At 40.7% G+C, this 20,729-nt stretch overlaps 1 protein-coding gene across 2 annotated transcripts in view; it reads left to right on the forward strand.

The window, feature by feature from the left end:
* LOC124394186 (limbic system associated membrane protein) overlaps positions 1–20,729 on the forward strand; it is a 507,895-nt gene that overhangs the window by 460,765 nt on the left and 26,401 nt on the right. For both annotated transcript variants that reach the window (XM_046862315.1, XM_046862314.1), the window contains one exon: positions 1,412–1,644. In XM_046862315.1, the coding sequence (XP_046718271.1) occupies positions 1,412–1,644 (233 nt within the window). The remainder of the gene's footprint in view (positions 1–1,411; positions 1,645–20,729) is intronic.

Consider the following 20,729-nt stretch of genomic DNA (forward strand, 5'->3'; position numbering starts at 1 on the left):
CAGAGCGATTGTTGGGCAAGACTTGAGTTTGCAGTTGGCACAACAGGGTGGAACTGGCTGGGTTTGGCACGTTTGGCGTTTAGAGCAGGTATGGAGCTTGGCTTGCATTAGGCAAGTTTTACCTGGACTTTGAGAAGCTGTGATTTCTTAGTCAATAAAGCATAATGTGGGATTGGGAGTACAATGCCTCTGGGGTTCAAGCTCATGAGATGACGACTGACCCTTCTCTCGATAAGTAGTTATTTCTTGCTTTCTTTATCTAGTCATTAATGCAGTTCCTATTTTACCTCCTCCTCTCACATGTCCACCTCTCCATCTGTCTTTCTCTTGCTCTGCTTTTCTGCTATATCTTTTCCTGCTACCTATGGCATGCTTTCTCTCTCCTTCCCCCCTCTCTCTCCTTCCCCCAGGCGAGGCCTCAGGCATCCAGCTCACACATCCGTCACTGCACCAAGCTAGCTGTCAGACAGCGAGAGAAAGATTGGTTAGCTGTTGTTTAGAGCTAATGTCGATCGAGCAGACAGGCCCTGGTGAAAAGCCCTCGTTAGTCAGCAGTAAAGCGATGGGAAAATGACAGTCAGAGCAACGGAGGGCAAAGAGAGACAGAGAGAGAGAGAGAGAAAGATGGCCAGACCTCAAAACATTTACAGATTCAGGTATGTAGCTGGTCACAAACGTGACGAAGAGCAGGTTCGTTAGATTTGATTTCCACCTACAAGCAGCATGTACATATCAGAGGGTCCTACAGCAGAGATCATCGAGATTTTAGCTAAAACATTGCTCTCCCTGATAGATCGTGAAGGTCTTCATGCACTCTTCTTTCTTTGTTTCTTTTTTTTCTGTTTCTTTTCTCTTCCGGGAAAAAATCGATACCAAGCAGCTAAAAATGTGTCACATTCAGGATTTACTTGACTGCTTCATGTCAATATGACATCTGTCTGATGTCCAAGAACTTTGTATTATTTAATATTTAATCAGTTACCTGTCAAAGAGTTTGGAGATTGTTTCTGCGCTCATAAAGATCATGATAGAACGAAAGGTTAGTATCAAGAATATATCTTGTATTATCTTTGGGTTCAGTTGTTCCTGCGATTTATTTGATCTAAAAACAGCACTCCCAAGTGGAGAGATTCAAGATTTTTTATTTGTCACAAGCATAGTTATATGCAGAGCACAACTTGAAATGTAAACCTGATCGACAGGGCAGAAACTGTGCATTAAGTATAAAATATAAGAGAATATGAGAAAGAGAAGCTAGATTATATACCGCAGATGGTCTGTGTGCATAGAAAGAGAGTAAAAGTAGATCAAAACCCAAGTAAAAGCACAATCTGAGCGGCAGCACCATCTTGTTTAATGCCACTTCCTGTCATAATGCCTAACAGGAAAATGTCTGTCTCCCTCTGCCCAGGTGTTATGTAGATGACAAGGTGTCCAAAGTGGCTTGGCTGAACCGCTCGAACATCATCTTCGCCAGCGAAGACAAGTGGTCCCTGGACCCCCGCGTGGACCTGGTGACCAAGGGCCAGCTCGAGTACAGCCTGCGCATTCAGAAGGTGGACGTGTACGATGAAGGGCCCTATACCTGCTCGATCCAGACCAAGCAGCAGTCCAAGACTTCCCAGGTTTACCTTATTGTACAAGGTGAGCTTAGATCACTAGCTAGGGGTTTGAGTGATTGACAACCTGTCGGTTAGCTGACAGCTTCGGAGGCACCTGTCATTGCTCTCGTGTGGTCTTAACACCTCAAAACTAAGCACCTTGGCCAAGGATTTGGCTTACAGTCATCAAGGACTCCAGCCTGTCAAGCAGCTTGTCAAACAGATTTAAATAGACATTTTGGGAAGCATGGCGATGAGTGACGAAGTTTATGACTAAGGCCAAGGATGTTTGATTCCGTGATCAGATGACGCCATTTTTGACACAGCAGCATTACGGCCATGTCCTAAATAAATATATAAAGTTGTCTTTTCACAGGCGATGTCGCAAAATATACAGACTTGCGATACGGTGACGGCAATTTCTCCAGCGTTTGTTTATTTAATTTTCCTATTCTATATAATCCTAGTAATCCTGGTCTCTTTGTCCTCAACCTCAGCCTTTTGTGCAGGTTCATCATCAGCTTGATAGCGTAGCATTGGGAGCTAAAATAATCTCGAAGGCTGCTTACAGATGATAAGTGCTCCCAATTCCGCAGCCAGTTTGTTTCGAATCAAAATGTCAATGCAACACTCCTTGTCTGGGATTATTGCTAATGGTATAATAAATAATAAACGTGATGTTAGACTGCTTTGACTTCGGGATTTGTTTTACACGGGGGGGCTGTATTTGTTACCCGAAAAGTTTGGTTTTTCTTTTTATTTGATGCATTCTAGATAACGCTGTAGTGGAAAAACCTCAGGTAATACTGTACATATCCCGACTGAATCTCTATGTCGGTCATGTTTTTGTCAAAAAAGAGTTTTTGTGGTAGCATTTCAGGAAGCGGAGAGATAAATTCGCGAAAAATGTCCGTTTATACGACCTCACTTATTCATGTGAAAGGGGGCAGGAGGCTAATGTATGCTATCTCACACATCTACTCTTTAACAAACTGCTAATAGGCTGTCTCTCTCCTCCCGATGCCGATACCGCTAAGCAGAGAGAATCTATAAGAACAATTTGTGCAGTCCTGAAATCCATAGAGTCAGCGCTAATGCATTAACCGTTCATTTGTATTGTCTTTAAGTGCTCTCAGCTCGGCACGCCTTTTGCTTTGCGGATTCCTATTCATTTCGCATTGATTAGAGTCAGTTTTCTTTTACACGCTTTTGCGGTCGATTTATATTTTTTTGCATATTTGGGAAAAAATAATGGTCACGCACTGTATTTGGGTCACAAAACAAAGTGTGGGAACAATTACAAATACATGAACGCTTTTTTTTAAGGAAATTGCATATTAACATAAAGACCTATTCAAATTTAGTGCAGACAAACACCCAACTCCAACCCCGGAGGGTTTTTTTGTTTTGTTTTGTTTTTTCACCCCCGCAGAATTCTTTACTGCATTTGGCCTCAGGGCACATTGTTTTTGTTCTTGGGCATGTTGAAATGCTTTTGGCAAAACCCTGAATAGATTTACGCCTGCTACCAGGAGGGAGGCTGAAAAGTGTCCGAACTCATTTCCTAAGCAGGAATGTGTTAATTACCCCTTTTGTCTTGTATCGTAGCACGTTTTTGTTCCGCGAAACCATAACTCCTTGCGCAATTAAGAGCAATTCTGTCGCACTTGCAAATTTCCCCGGCTGCACCGTATAAAATAAATGGATGTAAAGCGAAAAGGAAAGAAAAGCAACACAAAAAACAAAGAGTGTGCGAGTGCCATTCATCTTCGGCGACAAACTAATAGAGAGTTCAATGTTATTTTGTTGCTAAGCCATTTATTGTTTTCAGAGGGGGGTTTTAGACCACACACCGGTTATTGGATTATCTCACGATCCAGTACACAGACATTACATTCCTGAATTCCAACAAAAAAAGTTTCTGCTACAGTAGGAAGCTCTTTGGCTTTCAAAGAGTACAAAAATGCAACCGATTTTTATGAATTGTAGGATCTCGGGTCTCCAGAGAACCATTTCAGCATACTCTCAGATAATTTGGAGGTTTTTTTCAAGACTGTGGTTGTCTTAATGTGTGAATCACTGTGATCTCAGCAAGGCAACCCTCGAATCAATTTTTCCACAGGCCAAAGTTACAAATTTTTGCCAGCACCGTATGGGTTCTCCACAGGCTTTATTTATTTATTTATTTTTAACCATCGAGTACAACTCGACGTGTTTTCTTTTACGCCTCAAAGTCACTGCCTACCAAGCCGGAGGGTGTCTAGCTCACCCACTGTTCTGCCTTATGGCAATGTGTGTATTCTTCCTGTGATGGTGTAATCAGATCTAATCCGAGGGTGCGTCTGGCCTCATCAAGCAGCACGCTGGAGCATCGGTTAAAATAATTTATGTAAATGAGCGAAAGCGATTGGTTGAGATGCACCAGGTTAAGGTGAAAGACCTCTAGCTCTTAAAATTCAAAGGAGAATTTCATAACCGTTTAGTTTTTATAACTTATGCTGTAGTTCTGGGATCTTGAGGAACAAACTCAGCAGTTATACAGACAATAAAAAAGCCAAATAAATGTCATTAAAATGTGATTGCAAGGACATGGCTGGATTGATTATTTGTATATTGTCTTAAACTTTGTTTTAAACTTTGTTGAACCAATGGTTAAATGGGCAGAGGTGATATTATAAGATTGAGTTCACACTAATAGCCTTGAAGGTCCTACAATTTCATATTTTCTGAAAGTTCTCCAGAACTTTCTCCTCATAGACAAATTGCCAGCCTGATATTTAATAAATCCACCCATCCATTTATCTATCCATCCACTTATCTATTAATTTGCCCATCCATCCATCCACCCACCATCCATCGATCCACCCATTCATTTATTAATATATCTATTCAGTCATTCATCCACCCACCCTTCCATCCATCTATCTAACCATCTATTTATTCATCCATCCATCCATCCATTCATCCATCCATCCAACCATCTATATTAGAATGTGGTATTAAAAGCAAAGCATTCAAATAAAACTGTCATTGTGTTTGTCATCATGGAATTTCATGGCTGGGTTAAAAAAACCTGCTGTGAAAGGTGTGATCAAATCTATTGCCAAAATGTGTCTCAGATCTCATGTCAACACTGTACAAATAAATTTAGAACTTCATCTTTTTATACCACCGAACACTGAAGATGCTGGTTCATGCTCACACCCTGGGTAGTAGTGAAAGTAAGCAGTGGGGGTCATCACTCATCAAATTATCTCCAACTGAGTCCTTGTTGCCTTGTTCTTAAATACTCCAACTACCCCAATAAACAACGGAAATAAATTCCCTCTTGTAGTTCTTAATTCTCTCAGAACGTAGGGTCAGCCACGATACAGTGTCCCTGGAGGGTAAAGGGCCTTGTTCAAGGGCCCAAGAGTGGCAGCTTGGTTATACTGGGGTTGAACCACCACCCTTCCAAAAAGACTCTTTAACCAATGAAATACAACTTTTAGCTGGTCTCTGTCCCTTCCATTGACATACTTGATATGCCCAAGGGTAAATAAACGCCTGACCCCCACAGTCATTTTGTTCTGGGAATATACCATTTCAAATTTACCCTCCTCCTTTAGTAATACCCTCCACTCTTCTGAGAAGGCTTTCTGGTAGATTTGTGGGGACAAGGTACCGATGTTAAGCAAGGAGGGTCTGGGGTCCAGTTGGTGTTCCAGTTCATCCCAAAGGTGTTCAGAAGGGTTGAGTTTGAGGTCAGGGTTCTGTGCAGGGGAAGTTGTAGCTCAGTGGTTAAGATGTTAAAGTTCTGACCAGAAGGTTGAGAGTTTAAATTCTAGCCCCACCAACTGCTGTGCCCTTAAGCAAGGACTTTAACCCCAACTGCTCAGCTGTATAAATGAAATAATTGTACATTTACATTTTACATTTACATTTGCAGCATTTAGCAGACGGCCTTATCCAGAGCGACGTACAAACGTGCTTTAAATCTCTAGTAATGAATAAATCTACACTGGTACGCAAGATTACAAACTCAATATAACTATAACTCGAATTCTACAAACTTGGAAAGTGCTAATGTAGGTATTTTAGGAAGAGGTAGGTCTTCAGTCGTCGCTTAAAGATAATCAGGGACTCTGCTGTACGGACATCTAGGGGAAGTTCATTCCACCACCTCGGTGCCAGAACAGAGAAGAGCCTTGAATTGTACTTACCTCTCATTCTGAGAGAAGGTGGTACCAATCGAGCAGTGCTGGAGGATCTCAGACAGCGTGGTGCAGTGCGAGATGTGATGAGGTCACTGAGGTAAGATGGTGCTGGTCCATTTTTGGCCTTGTAGGCAAGCATCAGTGTTTTGAATCTGATGCGTGCAGCTACTGGAAGCCAGTGAAGGGAGTGCAGCAGTGGGGTGGTGTGGGAAAACTTGGGCTGATTGAACACAAGTCGTGCAGCTGCATTTTGGATCATTTGCAGTGGACAAATAGCGTTCAGGGGGAGACCTGCCAGCAGAGAGTTGCAGTAGTCAAGTCTTGAAATGACAAGAGACTGAACAAGCACCTGGGCAGCCTGTATGGACAGAAATGGTCGAATCCTTCGGATGTTATAGAGAAGAAATCGACAAGAACGAGCAACATTAGTACTTAGTACTACAGTAATTGTACTGTAAGTTGCTCTGGATATGGACGTTTCCAAATGTCGTAAATGTAATTGTGAAGGACACCCAAGTTCAACAACATCCTTAATACATCTTGTCTTTATCATGATCACTTCATGGTGGTGCAGCAGAGTACCTTGGAAGTCATTATTTTGTAAGGTATTATTGAGCTGTTGTTTGATTTCTGATTCTTTCAGCTCAAGAATTGGGTTATTTTGGTCTGCCCACAGGATTGGGTTTTTTTTTTATAGAAATGACCCCCTCAGGCAGGTACAACATTTCAAAAAATGATATATAACTAATGAAATGCAAACACAAAAAAACTCCTAAGCAGATTGACCAGAAGCTTGTGAGGACTTTCAGCTTTCTTTCTATTGGGTCATTAATATTAAACTGCTCTGTTCTTTTCCTTGTAAGTCACTTTGGGTAAATGCTATGGACAGTGTTCCTGAGTACCTTATCATACATTCAGGAAGTTACTATTGTTCATAAAATGTTCTCTAAGGAATGGTGTTTATGAACCATGGTTTATTTCCATCCTCCGATGGAGTGAGCAGAGGCTATTAGAACTATGGACAAATCATTGAACATGATTCAGATTCAATGAGCCATTTACTATATGTTTTTATATCTGCAGTCTATAAACTCACCTGTACTGAATAATTAATTACATTGAAATACAATTTCCTTCAATACTTCAATTCTCTTCTCTAGACCTCCGTTATCTTCTCATGTGATCATTTTCTATCCGAAAGTAATTAAAAGTGCATGGTGCGAAGATGGATAATTAATACGACAACAATGACTTCTACGACCCAGTTTGCTGTACGCTCCTTTACTCTGCAATTCCTTTTCCAAAGTAATTCTGATGCACCGTCTGCTAAATCCAGATTAAGCATTTCTACTCAGCACAGGGCGAATGATCGCAACCACTAACCATCTAAAATTGCATGCTGTGAGCAGGGAGGCCAATCAAAGCCAAGTGGTTCTGAGAGTTTAAATTAATCACAGGAGTCCATAAGTGTGACTGAGACATATCTTTCCAGTTCTTGTTGCAATTTTTTTAACTATCTTTTTGAAAAGTTTTCAAGGAATGTATGATTTATGGTTGGGAATATTTTGGGGGATATCATGACTGGGAATATCATGGCTAGGAATATTCTGGGCATATCATGGTTTGGAATATCATAGCTGTGAATATCCTGGGTATGACATGGCTGGGAATATCATGGCTGGGAATATCCTAGGGATATCAGGGCCAGGTATATCACGGCTGAGTATATCATGGATCATTGCTAAGACTGTCATAGCTGGGAATATCCTGGGGATATAAGGCTAGGGATATTATGGCTAGGAATTTAATGGCTGGGAATATCATGGTTAATGAATGGGAATGCCATGGATGGGAATATCCTAGGGATATCATGTCTATGAATGTCTTCGCTAGGAATATCATGGTTGGGAACATCACGGATCAAGACTGGAAATTTCACAATTTGGAATATCATGTCTCGGAAGGTCACGCCTGGGAATATCATGGCTGGGAAAGTAAAATTTAGGAATATTAATGCTGGGAATATCAAGGAAGGGAATGTCAACTGGAAACCAAAAAGTGGTAATGTTGCGGACCAGGAAGCTATGGAATATAATCACAAATAATAATAGATGATTTTATTCTCTGTAGTATATTTTTCGTCCCTAGAATCTGTTTTGTATTGAAAAAAACACGGTTATAGTCTGACTCAAGAATGTAACAAAGTGCTGACCCGGGAGTTTTCTTCCACAAATGCTACATAAACACAAGAAAATTGAAACAACGGTTACACGTGTTTTTGTCTAATCCATTATACAAATCAATGTTGTTACTATAGAAACGAAAATTCTAGAAAATTAAATCTATTTTTTTTTTTTGACTAGTTAGAATCCTGGTTATAACCTGCTGAGCATACGGCAAGATGTAATGGTGCCATTAAATAATAATCAGGTATACAGTTTCTGCTAGCGCTCGCTTGAAAATGTAATTTCCTGGCTACAGCGTGGATGCAGTGGAAATGTTCTTGTAATTACATGTGATCTAGTACATTTCAACCCCCCTCTGTGATTACACAGGAAAAGGATTAGACACGAAGCCAATATTTAATAAGGTGCTTTTACTGCCGGAATCATTCAAACTTTTCTTTATTTTCCCAAACAAATTCTGTTCCATTGGTAATTGCAGATTCTCAAAATTCTGCCACATCCAGCCTCGTTGTTTAGTGTTTAGATTCCAAGAGATGTTTTGAACCTACGTCCAGTTTCATTCTATATCAATATTATGCATGCTCCTAGGTGTGATCTTTGTATCTCTGAGAGTTGGTGAGATGCCTGTGTAATGTTTGTTGTAGTAGAAAGTACTAAAATGGAAATGAGTCGGTGAGTAATGTGTGCAGTCGTAGCAGTGGGATAGACACACTCGATGGTTTTGTCTCATTACCGGTTTCTGAAGCATTGCAACATGCAATTACTCTGTCTCTTCCTCATTCGCTCCCTCCCTCTCTACCTCGCTCTCACACTCTCTTTCTCTCCGATTGTGAAGTCCTTTCATGAAGCCACACAGCAGGTTATTAAATATTTATGGCTTCTGTATTTATCCCCAAAGCACAATGTGCTGGTATTTAGCGGGGAAGTGTGAAGAACCGTGCAGGAGAAGAAGTGTGTGTGGGTGTCTTTGTGCCCAAATGTAATGTGAAAGTAAAGACCGAATCGTCTTGACCTTTAACGGGTATCCCAGGACGGCTGCGACCTTCTGGCCCCGCTTCCAATCATAAAAGAAAATCGATCGAAGAGCGATGGATGGGAGAAATCGGAATCATAGACATCAAAGTGATAAACCAGCACTCGTGGTGCCACCACCAGTCTTGCCTGGTTTAAACATTCCCTCCAGACAGCATCATTAGTACTCGCTGTACCTGCTGTGACGAGGAGAACATCGCTCTCATCAAACCACTGGCTCTCACTTCCTGCTTCTCGAACGCTACCAGAATTGCCTGCTTCCTTTGAAGCCCGTACCCCTGTAGAATCCCTTGATGTTTTAATGATAGAAATAATCTAGCATTCTGTTTTCTCCCTGGGCCAAACCGGGACAGGAAAAAAAAAGCAAGCGAGAAAGAGGCTCTTCTTTTCATCTTTTTTATGCTCTGCCAACATAAAGCTCATGCATTTAAATGGCACTATCCTGTAGCACTTCCAGGTACGGACAGGCATACGTTGGAGACGGGTCCATCAGTCCAAGGTCAGAGGATTGCGACGCCCTGACAGCCTTGAAGTACTGCGAGAACACTGGCTTTGAAGAATGATCTAGTGTTTGACAGCAAGCAAGCAAACGTCTGGACACCTGTTTATGGACACTGGGTTTTTCGAAACATGTACATGGGGGTTTCAAGTAGTGCCAACTGGGAAAGTAGGGGGCTTGTACGGGTATTGCATTCATGATACCAGCCTTTCATCATAGGTCCATGTGTATCGTGTTTTAGACTGTGAGATTCCAGAGGTCTCGATATGATCTTGTAAGAATTGTGTGGCATAAATGTGAACATGGAGAACAACTAATGTTAATGGCATTTGAGAGATTTCCTTATCCAGAGTGACTTACATTTATCTCATTTATACAGCTGAGCAATTGAGTGTTAAGGGCCTTGATCAAGGGCCCAGCAGTGGAAGCTTGGTGATGCTGAGACCCATGACCTTCCAATCAGAAGTCTAACATGTCATTTACTGAGCTCCCACTTCCCCATTTCAGAGTTTCTAATGAAGATCCTTTAACTATAAAACTGTAATTTAAGGAAATTCACGTTTCAGATTTTTTCCCTGGATCTATGTAGAACCGATCCTCCAACAAGATTTAAACCTCAGTCAAAGTGAGATCAAGGTTGTTTTATTTGTTATTATCTTCCTCCATCATCGCTACCGTATTCATAGCTGTTCAAAGAGACCAACGAGTCCAACCAATCACGGTTCACCAAACAAACCTTGTGTGATTTTCAACAAAACAGTGTAGCCCAAGCCTTTCTTCACCTGCAATGTACCTAACCACATGTCATCCATTGAATCCGGTTTTCTGATTTACATAACTGGCTAACTAGAAAATAAGTTCCATATGTTGCTTGTCAGAGCGCTTTAAGTAAACCATATAAATGCTACGACGAAAATGGCCATCTGTCCTTCCACAAACACAAAACATGTAAGATAGCTAGATTCTGGAAAATTTGAAAAAAGTAAAGGAAAATAGGTTTTTTAAAAGCAATCAGGTTTAGAAATCTTTTTCTCCAATGATTTTAGCATGAACAGATTTCAGTGGCATGAAGAGAGGACCCTTAGGGTGGCACTGAAATGCCACGAGTGACTTTTACCTCAGAAGATGGTTTTTTTTACCTCAGGGGATATGATTTTTACCTTAGAAGATGTGACTTTTACATAAGGAAATGTAACTTCTACCTCAAAAGATGTGAATAATCTCAGTAGATGTGACTTTTACCTCAGGAAATGTGAATTTTAACTCAGGACATGTAAATGATGCTAAATTAAAATAAGAACTCATTTAACAAAATTAAAAACACTAGCAATTAATGTTTTAAATGAGGAGATTATGAATGAAGAGAAAGTAGATGAGTTGTACTGGAATTTGCCAAGGACATGCGTTTTTCCAAGCCTCTACACCTAAAGACAAAACAGTAAGGAAATTGTATATATGAGATGGAACAAATTCCTCAATTAGAGCAGTGAGAATGACAGTCATGAACTATTTATGAAGCTCATGTGTAATAAATAGATATACACGATTCACATAAGATAACTGGGAGCGATGGATGAGATCCTGCCTTCAATTTGGCTAAAGGAACTCATACAGCGGCTGTGCTCATGTTTTGCTTGGCTTCACATGACATGTACCTCTTTAATGTTTGCTTGTTAGGCAAAATCTTGCTGCTATAGTGTCCTGGTTTGTGGTGAAATGAGCTACTGTACTACCGTCAGCCTGAGAAGCCCCATGTCTCTAACTACCTCAGACAAAATGTATTGAATTTTAATGAGCAGGACTTGGGTTAGATGTTTGAGTATTCACATGCAGGAGGTCTGTTCATTAAATTCAGAAACCCAATTCGTATCTCGATGCCGGCACAAACCCCGGAAAGGCACTGATAACCAAACTAAAGCCAAATCCAAAAAAAAAGAGTATTCAAGTCAAGGGAAGGTTTAAAACACAGGAACGTATATCACATGGACCGAGTTTTCAAGTAACACCGACTAGGAATATACAGACTTTTACCGACATTGCATTCACCGTATACAAAGCCTTGAAATGGCATGGTTATTATGAAAGTTGCCAAGACGTAGCAATAAAGGATTTAACTAGATTTCTAAAGAAAACAAACTCTGCTGACAGGGTTGTATAATGTCCAAAGCTAATTTGTTATTGAACTGATTTGATTTGCTTTTGGTTTTCCTGAACTTCATGCTGGGTTTGTTTTGTTTGTAGGTTTGCTCCAGAATCGATGATTTAGAAGCATGTCTAAAGCACTTGTTAGGGTCATAAATGAGTGCTAAATACTTTGTTCTTACTGCACCTTTAGCTGTTTTGACATTTTTGTAAGTTGTTCTAGATAACAGCTTCTGCCAGAAGCCCGAATTGAAATGGAAATGAAGAGGACTGTCCTTATCTAGGGCATGCAAATGCTGCCCCAGAATGCTGCCTACTTATACAGCTGCGTCCTGAATGCAATAAAGTGGCCTTCACAATATTTCGAGTCGTCCAGAGCGATGATATAATGCCTTGCCTATCTCTAGATAAAGCAGTGTTCTAACAAGTTAGAGAGGTTGCATATTTTTCTGGAAGTTCTGAAGTTCCAAAAATATGCAGACAATCGGGAATGAACAGAATTACCAAAAAGGTGGATTTGTGGACAGTTCCCAAACTACTAAAGGGCAGAATCACATGTTTTGGTTTTATTATTATGTTGTTAAGCTCTTTGGGCGCATATATTATTTGTTTTTGCTGATTGGTTCTGTATTTTGTGCCCATTGCTGCTTTGTGGTGGTTTTCACTAAGATACAATGAGTAGCTTCAGTTATGAGTAGTTTTGCAGATCCAACCATGAGTAGCTTTGGTCCTGTTCAGTTTTCTCAGCCTTGGCTCGACTTTTTCTAGCATGTTGCTGCTGCCATTGTTTGCGTGGTTAGCTTATTATTTAATTATAAATCAATATAGACGGTTTTGCATACCCACAATATAATTTTACACTAAAATTCATAGTTTGTTAAAACATTTAAAAAAACTCAGAAGACAAGCTTAATCTACCATCATCATCAAGCTGCTGTAACAGTTGGATTAAGTCACAGACTGTGTTCAGCCTTGTGTGGAGGCTTGAATGCAATGATCCATGGATACACTGGCATGTCGATATGGACCTCAGTGTGTACAAACATTACCAGAGCTGAGCTCTGTGCAGCCAGGCCTCAGTGGCAAACATCCACGCCTGGTTTGGGGATGTGCATGCAGTATTCATTACCCATCATGCCCTCTTGCTCACTAAAGCGAAGAGATAATGTCCCTGATGGCTGCACAGCGAACCGAGCATTAGTCCCTTTTGATGTTTAGTCCTCGTCATGGATAAATATTTATGCGAGCTTCTTCCTGCCCAAAACGACCTTGCTGAACACGGACACATTATTCGGGTTGATTATGACCGCGGCGGAGTGAAGCAGATCATCAGTGTAATGTGATCCTTCCGACACCTCTACTGTTGTAAACAGCCTCGCTCTGCTTAGACATGATTGTTGAATAGGAAGAGGTGAGAGTTGTTACGTTATGTGTGGAAATGGATTGCGACGTATTCGCAGTTCTCTGCCTCCTCCGCCTTGCTTACAAATGAGAATATATTAAGTAACTAGTTGGAGTTAAGTCAGTCAAGGTGGCCAAATCGAGAAAACTATCCGATTCAATTGTATTTTTATGGCACCTTGTAAAACCGCTATTGTCCCAAAGCAGCTTTAGGGAAATAAATAGATTACAAATAATCATTGAAATTCATAAATTTATCCCTAACAAGGGAAAGAGACGTCCATCATCTTATCATTAGATTTCATGAGGAAAAAACCTTAAGAGAAACCAGATTCACATGGGAATTCATCCTCATGTCCATGCATTACAGTTCCGTCATTGTTGAGGTGATCTGAACTGTTCATAGCAGTTGAAGCCCCCAAGCCATTGAGGCAAATTTGCTCATTATTTTATTACAGTCCATCTTCATGGCTTCTAAGTGGAAACAACCACAGTCATCTTCAGGCTCTCCCTGTGGATCCATGTGAACAGCTTTCAATCAGTGAACAGTTTATAACCTCAACAATGACTGAACTCTAATGAATGGACTCTCTGTGTCACTCAGATGAGGATGGGTTCCTATTCAAGGCTGTATCTTCTCAAGGGTTCTTCTAGAAGTCGACAGATAGTGGATTTTATCCATGACCATTGTACTCATTGTAGATAATCCCCTTTCTGTGTACTGTTTTTTTATATTCATTTTATTCATTAATTAATCATTGTTTATTCATATCTATCATATATATCATAGACTTACCAACCTGTTCATATGTAAATATTTTTCCCTGCTACCAATGCACTTCCAGCAAGATGCTAACCTGCCTTGTACCGTAACATGTGCAGTGACTAGTTAAATCTAATCTAATCAAATTTTAATAGCCAATAATTTTTTTAAACTGTAAAATTATACTAAACTTTACTACAAAAAATCTAGTACTGAATTAAGACACTCGAATTAAGAAAAACAGTTACATCTGAAATTAATAAAAATAATTCAAAAATGCATCAAATAAACAGCATGTGACATCAGTGATTTGCCTCTAGAGGCCACTCTCGTACTCAATAACGCAACCCGGAAAAACTATCGGTAGGGATATTTGCCAATAGCCAATAGTTCCAGCAATCAACTATCAGTGGGTAAAACTGATGAATCAGTCAACCTTTAAATTCTTCCTCATAAAATCTTTGGGTTTTTCCCAAACAAGAAATAAACCATCAGAATGGATCAAGCAGGTCTAGAGATCAGACAGGATCATTCAGGTTTCAGAAGCAGTCTGGATTTCCTACAAGATAAATCAGCTAGGTAACTCAAAGTATTACCATTTACTAGAAAGGAAAGAAAGGAGGGGGAGCAGCGTTTCCGAACTGTCAAACGGTCCTAATCAAGTCATCCAGGTTGATTCATCATCAGGATCACCCAAACTGATTTCTCTGCTACACAATTGGACCTCGAGGTCACTACTGGACCACAATGTCATACGGCAAGCGTTATTTGATACGGTTACAAATGTACACTGCAATGGGAAGTGACTCGGAATAGGAAAGTGCTGGCTCAGCAGTTCAGGGTCTGGGCATTTGACCAGAGTTTAAATCACAAATTGACACTAGCAAGCCTCCACATTGACCTAAACATCTCTTTTACAAGCAAAGCCCAGGCCAGCACAATAGTTACTACAAATAAGATTTAGACACAGAATATATCGAGCAATACTTGTGCAGAACAATCCAAATTAAAATCTAATAACCCTTTCTAACCCATTAACGTTGGATTTCTCTGTTTGGATGTAAATCAAAAGCCTTTTTCTAGCAACAGCAGATATCCAAGCATTAATTATGGGGTTATCAGTTCAGACAAAGAGCCATCAAACTGGTGCACCCTGGTTCAGAAACTTAAAATAGACCCAAAGACACCAAAATAAAATGAAGCAGAATCAATCAACATTTGTGAAATATTAGCTGGAGTTCAAAACAAACGTATCAGGATACATGTACTGCCATATGTGCTTCTTCCCCAAACTGTTTGGACGTCTTTGGTCACTTGAACAAGGAGAATAAGACATGTTGAAGTATCACAATGCTCCTGTGCACAAAGCCATCTCCATGAAGATACGTGGGTTGGAGTGCAAGATCTCCTGCTGTTGAGCTCTAAAGTCACTCCCATTGAACATGATGAATTCACCCCAGGCCTCCTCACTTCCTCACCTCTATCAGTATCTGACTTTACTAAAACCCCTGTGGTTGAATGAATCTCTACAAAATCTAGTGGAACATCTTTCCAGAACAGTGGAGCTCATTTTAACAGCAACAGGCATTAAACTAAAACTGAAGTTAGTTTTTGGTTCTCTCTGTTTCATGAGAACATGATCTTCTCCTGTGTCCTTGGATTTATACTCCATGTCCCATGAGGCTGATATGGAGCCCCTTCTTTTTTGCCCCCTATTTGATCAGATCCATCCAATCAAGGGCATGGAGACGAGTCTAATAAAAACCAGCACTCAGATAGAGGATAGCCATAATCAATGTCTGAGTGCTCATCAGATGGGGAAAAAAATTGGGAGTGTGAGAGGTGGAGACACAGGGAGGGGTGGGTGGGTTGTGGAAAAAAGAGGAAGAGAGAGAGAGAGAGAGAGAGAGAGAGAGAGAGAGAGAATAGACTGCTAATTCCTGAGCACACGTGCCCTTTTTAAGATTCGTCTATGTCAGAGACGGCATTAAACAAAAACAGTGCACTAATCGGCTTGATAATTGCCTGTTTGATTTCCATGCGACGTGATCTTTGTTCTTTCCATGCGATCTTTGTGAGCTTTGTGAGGTTTTGAGGTGTGATTTGCAACACCAGCTAACTGTGCTAGCTAAACAGTCACATGGATCCATACTTTATATCATTATGTCTCTATTTGGGATGGTAAGATTACTAAAAGATGAATTGAGATACGGATAGCATCAGTCTCAGTTATAAAGATGCACATTCCTAATATATATATATATATATATATATATATATATATATATATATATATATATATATATATATAATTTTTTTTACATTTAATAAAATAAGGATGCGATGAGACGATATATTTAACTTTACATTAAAAAGTACTGACTGCACGTAGGTACTAAATTTGCAGTGCAAATCACATCACACCAAACGTGTCCACATAAAGAAACCCGACTTCCAAAATTGCTTGAGTGCAAAACACACACACACACACACACACACACACACACACACACAGCCCGAAAGAGCTTGCAGCATGGCATATTAATAGTTGAGCGTGTGTGCTGTGCCAGTGTGCCACGCCATGCCCTGCATCAGCCCTTTCCTGCTGGAACATCTGTTCCACAGCACGGCATTGTGACAACACAACCTGACATTGAACAGCGACATGGTGTGTTTGTGTGCTCTGGGAAAAGCCAACAACATGTGTGTGTGTGTGTGTGTGTGTGTGTTATGAGGCTGAGAGGAGCACATCCAAACAGAGAAACAATTAGGCTTTGTGTGAAAAAGGGGCCTTGGGGGCAGATGGGTAAAGAGCTCAGAGCCGTCGCGGCTCCAGGTCAACTGTTTGTTTCAATCTTTACTGCACACGAGAGGAGTGCGGCTAATGCATAATGTATTACAAACACACACACACACACACACACACAGAGAGAGAGAGAGAGAGAGAGAGAGAGAGCAAGAGAGATTTTTAAATTGAACTGAAAATTTAGAGGGATATGACAGAAAGAAAAAGAGCGCAAGAGAGACATATGACAGAGAGAGACATGATATGGGGGGTGAGAGAGAGAGAATTTCAATTTCTTAAATTGAAACTGAATTGAACACTGAGGAAGACATGACAAAGAAAGCGAGAGGGTGATAGAACAGAAATAGAGAGTGAATGAGAGACATTCCATATTGCTTTAGAAAGAGAGACATGGAAGAGAGAGATTGAGGAAAAGAAAGACATAACTGTGAGAGAGAGAGAGAGAGAGAGAGAGAGAGAGAGAGAGAGAGATTTTAATTATCTAATTGAAAACTGAGATAGAGAACAGAAATAAAGAGAGAACTAGGGACATGATGAAGAGAAAGAGAGAACGAGTGAGAACTTCCATGTTGATATTGGTCGGGAGTGAAAATGAAGCAATGTGTTGTGTCTCAGGCGCTCGGCGTTTCTGCAGCGTACTCACTAATCCTCCATACAGCACCATTTCAGCACCATTTTCTGGAACAGCGCCACTGTATATGGCACTACTGTTCATTCCTGTTCCAATGGGTTAATTTTAATATTCATTAATACTACTAATCCTGTACACAATGAAAGAACAGATTACAGAGAGAGAGAGAGAGAGAGAGAGAGAGAGAGTAAAAGTAATGATAAAATGAAAGATGTATATTAATGATAAATCTGGACATTAACTACATTGTATTATTTACTGTATTATGTGATGTGATCACTCTTGTCACTTTTTGCCATCTCTCTCTCTCTGTGTGTGTGTGTTTCTCTTTATTTTTTTATAAAGAACGAGGGAAGTCAGGTCAACGAGATGAAGATCTTGCAGTTGAACATGTTTTAGCTTTATTACTAGTGTTATTCAATCACTTTTACGTACGTCGTCAACTCTTAATTGCTTTGGCAATACTTCAGCAATAAAGCAGGCGTGCCAGCAAAAACCTGCAAACTTTAATGAACCCCGAGAGAGAGAAAGAGAGAGAGAGATGTGTGTAAGAAGGAGAGATAAATGACAGAAAATTTGGTTCATAGAGAGAGATAGAGAAAGAAAGAGCAAGAGATGACAGAAAGACCGACATGACATGACAGACAGACAGACAGACAGACAGACAGACAGACAGACAGACAGACAGACAGACAGATAGATAGATAGATAGATAGATAGATAGATAGATAGATAGATAGATAGATAGATAGATAGATGTGAGGAGGCCTGTGGTGCAGTTTACATTAATTCTAAGAGGGATTATAGCAGGAGATCTTCCATTCCAACCAATGTGTCTTCATGGAGCTTGTTTTCTTCCAAACTACCTGCGAGAGAAATCGGGAACAGAAACCAGCACAACAAACACACGTTGTGTGGCATTCACTCAGGTTTCCATCTCCATCTCCTTATTACTCCTGTCTGTGTTATTAGCTCTTCCATCACCCCCGAACCCCCTGAATGCAAATCGAATCTCTCCTGCTTCTCCGGGTGCCAGCGCAAATCAAATCCCCCCTCTGTGGAGTGGCCCGTTGTGTTTTCGGGATGGATTTCCACAAATGAATTAATGCCACTTCTTGAAGAGACCCATATGTCATATGTGTGTGTGTGTGTGTGTGTGTGTGTGTGTGTGTGTGTGTGTGTGTGTGGAGAATTTGAGGCATTACAGTGGAAAGAGAGTCATAGATTTACATTACGGTTGATGGTTGATGGCACATCGTCTCAATTTCTGTTCATCAAATTTACAGGCCACAACCGGTTTGTTTTTCCGAACGCGTAGAACGAGAGGCTGAAATATCTGCAAAGAAGCGTTCGAGTAAGCATATGGGCAAAGAGGAAACACTATGCCAGGATTGGTGGCTGCGTGAGAGTTTTGGCTGATGGTTGTTCACAATTCCGTATAAAATATGTGAAGTGTTTGGATGGAATAATATTAAACAAATGAGTCATCACTTTATATGGAGAGTCCAAATTATACACTATATTAATGGAAGTATTCGGATACTTGACTTTTCCAGCCCTTTGAGTGAGACGTGAACACTGGAAGGAGGACACTGTGTGAGGCAGGAATACCAAGCTGTATGTGAGGATGAAATATTGGGATGGACTTAAGGTGGGAACTGGAATCAAAGTGGAAAAATTGGGCTGGATGTAAGTAAAATCTGGGCTGCGGGTTGACTGGGAATATTGTGTTGTATGTGAGGCAAGAATATTAGGCTGACATGAGGTCGGAATATTGGGATTGATAAGAGATGGGAATTTTGGAGTAAATTTGAGGTGGGAAAACTGGGATAGACGTGCAATTGGAATATTATTCTGAACAAGAGGCATCAAATCTGAACTGGGGGACATGTGGTGAGGTTGGAATGTGATGGCTGGATGTAAGGTGGGAATTTTAGACTGGATATAAGGAAGGGAGGAACACTGGGTTGGACATGGGAAAATTTGGATTAGACGTAAAATGGAAAATCTGGGTTGGATACGAGGCAGAAACACTGGAATTGGTTGGATGTGGTGAGGTTGGAATTTTGGACTGGATATGAGGTTTGAACACTGCGCAGGATGTGAGGCATGAAATCTGGACTGGGGTCAGGTGGGAATATTGGGTTGGATATGAGGCAGGAAAATTTAGTTAGACATGAGGTTGGAATATTGGGCTGGACATAAGGGTAATTTTTGGGGAGGACATGAGTTAGGAAAACTGTTTTGAATGTGCAGTGTTGAAAAACACTGGGCTAGAACATTAGTTTGGACATGAGGTGGGAAGATTAGGCTGGACGTGAGGTGTTGCTGAAATGATGGAAAGTTCATTCCCATTTTCATGAAAATGAAATGAATCCTAAACTGAGTTCTTCCTTACGCATCCTGAGTTTTGTTGCTGATTTATATTCATTAAAGTGTAAAGCCCCACACTATTTACAAAAACGTTTCAAAGGCATGAAGTTATTTGCAGGAATCCAGTCTAATGTTGACTTATTGAATTGAAGATTTTCAACAGGAGCATAACGTACTGCACTCGTACTGCAAAAAATAAAATACAAATCCATCGATCTTGCAAGAACCATCTCTGTACAGTGTTCAGACCTGTGTACAGGTAGTAATAATTATGAAACATCCTTTTGCTCAAGGGTGAGTATTTTAAAGGCCCAACAGTTGGAGCTTGCAGTTTTTGGGATTCCTGACCTTTAGATAAGTACTTCCTCAAAGCCACCTCAAGCTTATTGGTAGCTCATTGGGTTAGGCATTGGTTGGCCCTTTAAGCTGAGCTCTTGATGCTCAAGTGCTTAGTTGCATAAAAAATATAAACATAAGTAAATCTGGAAAAGAGTGTCTACCAAATGCTATAAAATAATAAATAGGTAAAAATCATTCAACTTCAAGTTTCCTCGGTTATCATGGGTTTGGGAATGCTAGGCTGAACATGAGGAAAAAACTCAGGGCTGGACATGAGGCGGAAACTCAGGGCTGGACATGAGGCAGAAACTCAGGGTTGGACATGAGGCGGAAACTCAGGGTTGGACATGAGGCGGAAACTCAGGGTTGGACAGGAGGCGGAAACTCAGGGTTGGACAGGAGGCGGAAACTCAGGGTTGAACAGGAGGCGGAAACTCAGGGCCGGACATGAGGCGGAAACTCAGGGCCGGACAGGAGGCGGAAACTCAGGGCTGGACATGAGGCGGAAACTCAGGGTTGGACAGGAGGCGGAAACTCAGGGTTGGACATGAGGCGGAAACTCAGGGCTGGACATGAGGCGGAAACTCAGGGTTGGACAGGAGGTGGAAACTCAGGGTTGGACATGAGGCAGAAAATAAAAAGCTTTGAAACTAATGGATGTTTGTCCGATTCACTCTGTAGTTCACGGATTGTACCAGGACAGATAAGAGTTCACATGATGCAACTTACCAGCCACAAAAATCCCCACAATGCACTGTGT

Source organism: Silurus meridionalis, chromosome 12 (assembly GCF_014805685.1).
Source record: "Silurus meridionalis isolate SWU-2019-XX chromosome 12, ASM1480568v1, whole genome shotgun sequence".
Taxonomy (NCBI): domain Eukaryota; kingdom Metazoa; phylum Chordata; class Actinopteri; order Siluriformes; family Siluridae; genus Silurus; species Silurus meridionalis.